Genomic DNA, 7,756 nt, shown 5'->3' on the forward strand with positions numbered 1-7,756 from the left:
ATGCTGTATGCAGCTGTGTTTATCCCACTCTTCCTGGGCTAACTTGGTGACAGTTTGGTGTATGATGCATCAATAAATCATTATTGCAGATGATTTGTAGAGACTGCATTGCAACAGGTAATATAGAGAGTAGCCCAGGTCCATCAGACACAGAAACAGCATCCCACATGATACCCCATACAGTCACATACACATATCTGGTCAGATTGAATTGAGTCTTTGCAGCGGAATGAAACATGAACTCCTGCAGCTCCTCCCTGGGCACCCACAGTACTTCCCACCTGATCCCCTCGCATGATTGGGCCCACCTGTCAATTATGGCGTACGCACATCACCACCTCCTGTGCAGAGGGCCACTTGGAGCCACAGTGTACCATGACCATGCTGAAAGCTTCTTTTGTGATATTGCCCCCCCCACCTCTATGGCTTCAAATGAACTGGTGTTTGCACACAGCTAGGGTGATGGTGGCTGTCACCAGCTGTTGAAAGTAAAGGTCAATAAATGCCACGCTTAAAAAAAAATTCCATATGTTGTTAGTGTTTGGTTTGACATGCCTCATATGCGAAGCATTATTGTGACCTGTGGGGACACGCTGTCCAGAAAGAAATTGAACCCCCCCCCCCACCCCCCCCCACCTCTGATTTATTTCTGTCATCTCTATAATATCTCATGCCCATGGGATTTCACGGTACTCTTTGTGTCTGAGAGTGCAGCGTGTACCGTATTCCCCTGAGAACACATCTGAAGGAAAAACAGATGTTGACGTGACATGCACACTAAAACGCGTCTGTTTGGAAATTATAATTGCACATTAGCGTTATGTGTTTGTGTTCCACTCCATGGCCCTGAGAATGTTTGTGAGAAATTCTCATTTAGGCCTCTGTGCTAATGATGGTTGATCAATACAGCAGACTTGCACTCAAACTTAGATAAACATTGAGGTCAAAAAGTTGTTGAAGTACTTAACAATATTTCAAGGTCACTAAATCCCATCATGCTTTCACAAGCTAGGTGTGACATTTTATTAGGGTGATTCCTACATTTTGCTTTTTTTTCCCAAACTGCTTTCAGACCAAAAACCCACAAAATCTGCAGTGCTACAACATTCTCAGCCTTTGACTCAGTTTTCAATTATTGCAAAATATTACAAACAACAGATACTTCTTCATCTTTTAAGGCCCTGCCCTCCCCAAAACTGACATTTATTATGAACATGATCCAGATGGGAGGCTGGGTACCTACAGTACAGTCCATTCTTATGTATCAAGTAAAATTTTATATTTTGTGTTTCCTTTCGATTTTGTTTTTGTAATCTGTTTTTGTTTTTGTAACTGTTACAACTCACACAAAGCACACAAAATGGTCTTGCATTTACGGGTTGAATAAATATATATATGTTTACTGTTATAAACTAGCCTGGGTTTCCCCATGCTGCCTTATGCGCATGATTTTATTCGTGCTGCTAGGCAGCCTGGATTCCATGGACCAGATTTTCACCTCAGCGAAGGAACCAATCACAGAACGGAGGGGGGACAGCAAGACGATGACGACACACCGAAGCGGTTATGAGCTACATACAGACGCATTTGATAGACATTCGTAGCGCTCAATAAACGGCTCTAGGCATTCGTAAACCACGTCTCAAATACGAGAAAATGAATGTGTAGTTCCTAGACCCCATCTCAATGAGATGAGGTCTGGCGTTAGCCAGGCTAGTTATAAACAGTTGTATAAACAGTATAAACAGTACAAACTGGAAATTCAAGAGGTCGACTGTCTATGTGCAATACTTTTGTCCACAATGTTTTAGAAGAGTTAACAAAAGTAAATTCAGAAAATGTGGATAAGCAGGTACAGCAACAACAACAAAAAGTATAAGTGTGTGTGAACAACTAAGAAGATCAAATCCTGCATGCCCTTATACAGAACATTTTTTCTGATTGCAGATGACCTTGTCTTTACTCTTTCTGCCAACTCTCATTTTCATTAAAGTCCCTTACGGTTTTAGCCGTCTCCTGGAAGTATTTTAAGAGACGGTTCATTAGATTTCCTCGTGCTCCTTCCATGAAGAGAAATGCATTTAAAAATCCCATTTGTGTTTCAGGGCTGCTGTTAACCTGGAGCGCTTGCCCACTGCTGTGGAGGGAGTCCAGCTTGGCAGGAGGGCCAGGCTGAGGTAGTCATGGAGATGGAGCGGTACCTGTGGGAGAGCTCGGAGGTGCCCCCCAATGCCACAAACTGCACTGACGTGCCGACGGGGGCAGTGTTTCGAGTCCCCATGGTGACCGAGAGGCTCGTGGTGGTGGTCCTCCTGGGGGTTTTGACCTTGCTCACGGCACTGGTCAACATAGCGGTGATCACAGCCATTTGCACGACCAAGAAGCTCCACCTGCCCGCTAACTACCTCATCTGCTCGCTGGCCATCACCGACCTCCTGGTGGCCATCCTGGTGATGCCCGTCAGCGTAGTCTACATCACCATGACGACGTGGGCGCTGGGCCAGGCGGTCTGCGAGGTGTGGCTGAGCGTGGACATGACCTGCTGCACCTCCTCCATCTTGCACCTGTGCGTGATCGCGCTGGACCGCTTCTGGGCCATCACCAAAGCCATCGAGTACGCGCGCAAGAGGACAGCCCTGCGGGCCGCCGCCATGGTCGCCGCGGTGTGGGTCATCTCCGTCTTCATCTCGCTGCCGCCCCTCTTCTGGCGGCACCGCCACAAGGCCACCGTGGCCACCCAGTGCATCATCGAGCACGACCACGTGGGCTACACCATCTACTCCACCCTGGGGGCGTTCTACATCCCCATGACCCTCATCCTCGTCCTCTACTACCGCATCTACAGCGCGGCCAAGACGCTGTACCAGAAGCGCGGCTCCTCCCGCCACCTCAGCGGCCGCAGCATGGACAGCCAGCACTCGCTCGGCCACTGCCGCGTGGTGCACACCTTCTGCGTGTCCGACCTCTCCACCTCGGACCCCTCCATGGAGTTCGACCGCTTCAATGTCACCATCCGCATCCCTTCCTTTGAGGCCGACCTGGACGTGCCGGACGAGAGGAACCAGATCTGCACCCTGCGGGAGAGGAAGGCGGCACGGATCCTAGGGCTCATCCTGGGGGCCTTCATCCTCTGCTGGTTGCCCTTCTTCATCAAGGAGGTCCTTGTGGGCCTGCGGCTGGTCAGCCCCTCTCCTCAGGTGTCGGACTTCCTCACCTGGCTGGGCTACATCAACTCCCTCATCAACCCACTTCTTTACACCAGCTTCAATGACGACTTCAAGCTGGCTTTTAAGAAGCTGATCAGGAGGAAAGGGCACGCATAAAGCGTTTTGCAGACTTCTCAGTAGCTGATAGAGTAAAGACTTTGATTACAGGCTCTTATCCCAGGGAGTAGGAGCAGATTTTTGAAGATGCAAATTCTAATGTTTATGTATGTAATGTTTATGTATATGACTGCACTTGAAGGAATTTACATAAGGCAACATGTGCTGCACCCTAGAAGGCACATTTGGCATTGCTCTGTAAAATGACATGCTGGACACTGTTGTATTTAAAAACAATTTCCATGGAGTGGGTCATGTAGGACCTAGTGTTGTTTGTAATGAAGCTCACTGATGCAAGAAAGCAAGATGCAATGTACTACTAAACTAAACTACAAAGCAATGTTTTGGCTTACACCAAGACTTTACTGTCATAACAGGATATTTTCTATTAAAACATGTACAAAAGGAGTGTGAATTACCTATTAAGTATGATAAATGAGTCCAATAACCAGTGACAGGAAGGCTGTCACAGCCTGCCAGACTGGAAACAATCAAGCACCACAGGGGTTTCCATTTTCAGAGGGGTTCTTAAGAAGTGGTTTTCAATTTATGCAGAAAATGAATAAACAAACACCAAACATATTCAACATTTTGTCAGTATCCAAAGTGATTTCCATATACAGTCCATACACACGGCTGATTGGAGTTGCCGGTATCCCGCTAAGCACCAGCTTACCATCTTGGGCGAATGTTGCCGGAAGAAAAGCTAGGGGCCGGGATTGCACTGTATAGTGGACGTTATTGGACCTATATCATGATCTGTGGTCTGTTGAAGGCTGCTGAGAGATTGAAATCTTTGTTGGTAATAATCATGTATGGTATGTAATTAAAACTTAAGCAATTCTATAAGCTTTAACCCTTGTATGATGTTCAGATTTCGCACCCTTTCAGACTGTTCGGATCAAATTGACCCGGGACATTATTTTGCCAGGGAATTGACCTATACATAGACTACACTGCTAAAGCTATTTATTGGTGCAGACTTGAGAGTGTTTCGACCTTTTGGAATAACATTGATCAGGATCCCTCACAACAGAAGGTTAAGACTGCAGGAAAGCAGGAACTTATTTGGCTTGGAATGAAACATTGTAGCATGTACAGTACCCTCCAGAATTATGGGCACCTCTGCTAACTAAGTTGACTAAAAACAGGTATGAAAAATAATCGGTTGGTGATTTATTGTAATCTCACAATGAAGAAAAATCCAACCTTGAAGGGAAGCAAATTTTATTTTAAGAAAATATCATAAAACAGATAATATTTTAAACAAAAACACGTTGCTCACAATTATTGGCAGCCTTTGCCAATAAAACGGCTCGTAATATTCTCCTATGACACCCTATAAAGTTGAAGAATACAAAGCAAGGGATTTAAGACCGTTGGTCTTCACAAAATCTCCCCAGATCGTCCAGATTCCTAGGTCCACACTTGTGCATTTTCCTCTTTGACTCACCCCACTGTTTTTCTATGGAGTTTAGATCAGGGGACAGAGATGGCAATGGCCGAAGCTTGATTTTGGGTTCAGTAAACCATTTTTGATTTGATCTGGACATTTGTTTTGGTTCATTGACCTGATGAATGATCCATGTCTTAATGTCTTGGCAGAGATTGACAGATTTCCTTTGAAAATGTTTTTTCTTGGGGTTCATGACACCGAGCACCTCAATAAGGTTCCCAAAGCCTTTGGTAATAAAAACAGCCCTGAGACCGCGGAGTGCTTTCGCACACCTCCTTTGGACGGGTGCGTGGGAGAAGGCCTACAGGGTCACCGACATCAGAAAAAAGGACACACACTGTTTTCATTTGCAGTTAAAACTTTATATCACATTTCAGTCAGATGACCATCATCAGGCTAAAAATCTGGCTAAAAAGGTGCCAATAATTCTAAAGGGTACTGTATGTAAATGAGCGAGAAAGAGTATGTGTCCGTGTGTCAGCGTGAGTGTCCGTGCGAGCATATGTATCGGTGTGTGTGTGTTTCAGTTTGTGTGTGTGTGTGTATTTCTGTGTTTTTCTGTACATCTGTGTCATCCCAGACATCTTGTGAAGGATGTAAAAGTATGTTAGCATGTCTACAAAATATTGTTTTGTTCAGTTACATGTTTTTCACTGAAAATAAGCTTAAGCCATAAAGTATCAGGTTGAAAAACATTATTCTTGTATATTTTGTCTTAAAGTGAAAATTAAAAATGGGTCAATTTGACCCGTACGCCACACATAGGTTAAAAGGTGAGGGCCATTTAGCAAGGGTTTTTTTTACGGCACACTTAACATACCAGCTGTTAGTTCTTCTCACTGAGGTCTCTGATACCTGGACATCTCTGTGTACCATCCCTTAAGTGCTTTAGCAGTCCTGCAGCAGTGCCAGAGATTTTCCAAAGACTGAGTATCCAGTGAGCTTCTCACATGTCTATTGTTGTCAACAAATATTCATCTCATAAACAATGCCGGACTCTTGTTGCAATTGCAATCTTAGCATTTAAAGAAAATGCATATTAAGGTCTTTACAAGCTTACTGTACATTTAATTTTACATTCTGTTTGCATTTTTTAGGTTACAGGAACTTATGCCACAATACAGTGTACGGTATGTGTGAGAATTTGTTTAAAAAGACCCTATCTCCAGTTTTTTTCCCCCCTTTTATAAACTGATACGGGCAAGAAGTTAGTGTTGTAAAACACACACACACACACACACACACACACACACACACACACACACACAAACCCACACACAAGGAGCATTTTATCAATACTAAAGTGAGCGATGAGCAGAGACATGGTTAAGGTTACAGGCCCAAGGCCACCCAAAGACACAGAACACACAATCATTTTGTAAGATAACATTTTTTATTGTGTCTTTTGTAAAGAAAAAGAAAAACAGACTTCAATATTGGTTTCCATTTCCTGTCCATTTCCCTGGCTCTCTTTGTATTTTTATTTGAAAACTGAAATTAAGTTTTGAACATTTTAATAAATATAGCAGTGGCCCTCAGTTGTCTGCATGGCTGCCATTCACAACAGACTTATGGAGACAGACATTCAGTGCTGGCATCTTCAATACTCAAGTAAAACTCCTCTTCTTTGTAATAATATGTTTTGACTCAGCCTTGTCCATGTCCTGCTCAGAGGGACTCCATAATCCCTCTCTCTGCCCAGTCTTCCACTCATGAAGCCCAGTCACGCTACAACATTGTATATTAGTGTCAGTAATTGACAGACTACAATGATCAGGTGCTCTATCCTAGGTGACATTAGGCTTAATTTTGGTAGATTAATAGTTATTGCTTTAAGTTTATGCTTTGATTTTGCTGTAAAGAATTTCACCCACTATTTTTGTAAGCTTCGATTAATTCTGTTTGACTCAAATATGTTCCTGTGTGCCTCTGCTTCTCTCTCGGGTCCATGACCTCATGACTGACAAGAGTGTGTCAGGGTTCATAGCAAGGCGATTAACTTCACTCCCTATCTGAAGAACTGTGCCAAGTTCAATGTTTTATCACATTGTGTATATTAGGTTATTTGTCTGCAGGGATTTATTACAGATGAATATGGTAAAAATCTTAACTGATAGATATCCCCATAAACCTTCCCCAGCTAGGTTACACATCATGTCAATATTTTTTTTGTAATGTAAGTTTTCTGTAATTTTATGTAGCCTAGGCCTATAATGAACCATTATCTACTGAAATATGCAATAATTGCATACATTTCAAGCACAGCGACCTTAACACTGGATAATAGGTCAGGTTTTTCATTTTGAGAGTGAAATGTTAACACAGTATTGTGAATGTGGGTATGTTTTAATAAATGAAAATACTGCTCATTTTAAAAAAAACTTCACCATTGTTGCAACTCTGAACAAGAAATCTCCACGTCAATTGTACTTACATACACCGTTTTATTTTTAATGCTGGAGGTTTTATGGGGAAGCTTGTTACAGTTTTTTTCTGAATGCTTAAACACAACCGTGATTCTTATAGCACAATTTCTAAAACTATTAATTCTTATAGCAAAACCACTCACTGAGTTCGCAAAACTAAAAGCACAAACACTGCTTTTCACTCAGTTTGCAATTTTGTAACACACACTTTGCACAACTGGAGGCACAATCCACTGCACAGCACTCTTTTTGCGGAACTGTAAACACAACTCACTGCTTTACACTACATTTCTAAATGATCAACACACTCCTAGCAAATCTATACACATTATTGACACTATTTACCCTAGTTTGCCAACTCTCTGGCACACTTTCTCATGAGAAAACTGTTTTAGATAATTAGTTCACTTTGTAATCAGCCTAAGCACTATAAATAAGCCAAAGGTCATGTACAATGGAAGGAGCAGGAAGAGTGGGAAGAGTAAGAATTAGAGGAGGCCGAAGAATAGGATGTGGAGGTGAAGAAGTAGGAGGAAGAGGAGGAGGAAGAG

The 7,756-nt window shown here is 43.0% G+C and overlaps 1 protein-coding gene across 1 annotated transcript in view; it reads left to right on the top strand.

The window, feature by feature from the left end:
• LOC121711618 (5-hydroxytryptamine receptor 1E) overlaps nucleotides 1-3,814 on the top strand; it is a 34,591-nt gene extending 30,777 nt beyond the window's left edge. Inside the window, exon 2 of the mRNA XM_042095387.1 lies at nucleotides 2,106-3,814. Within this exon, the coding sequence (XP_041951321.1) occupies nucleotides 2,184-3,323 (1,140 nt within the window). The 5' untranslated portion in view covers nucleotides 2,106-2,183 and the 3' untranslated portion in view covers nucleotides 3,324-3,814. The remainder of the gene's footprint in view (nucleotides 1-2,105) is intronic.
• Nucleotides 3,815-7,756: the final 3,942 nt, after the last annotated feature.

This window comes from Alosa sapidissima, chromosome 6, assembly GCF_018492685.1.
Source record: "Alosa sapidissima isolate fAloSap1 chromosome 6, fAloSap1.pri, whole genome shotgun sequence".
Taxonomy (NCBI): domain Eukaryota; kingdom Metazoa; phylum Chordata; class Actinopteri; order Clupeiformes; family Clupeidae; genus Alosa; species Alosa sapidissima.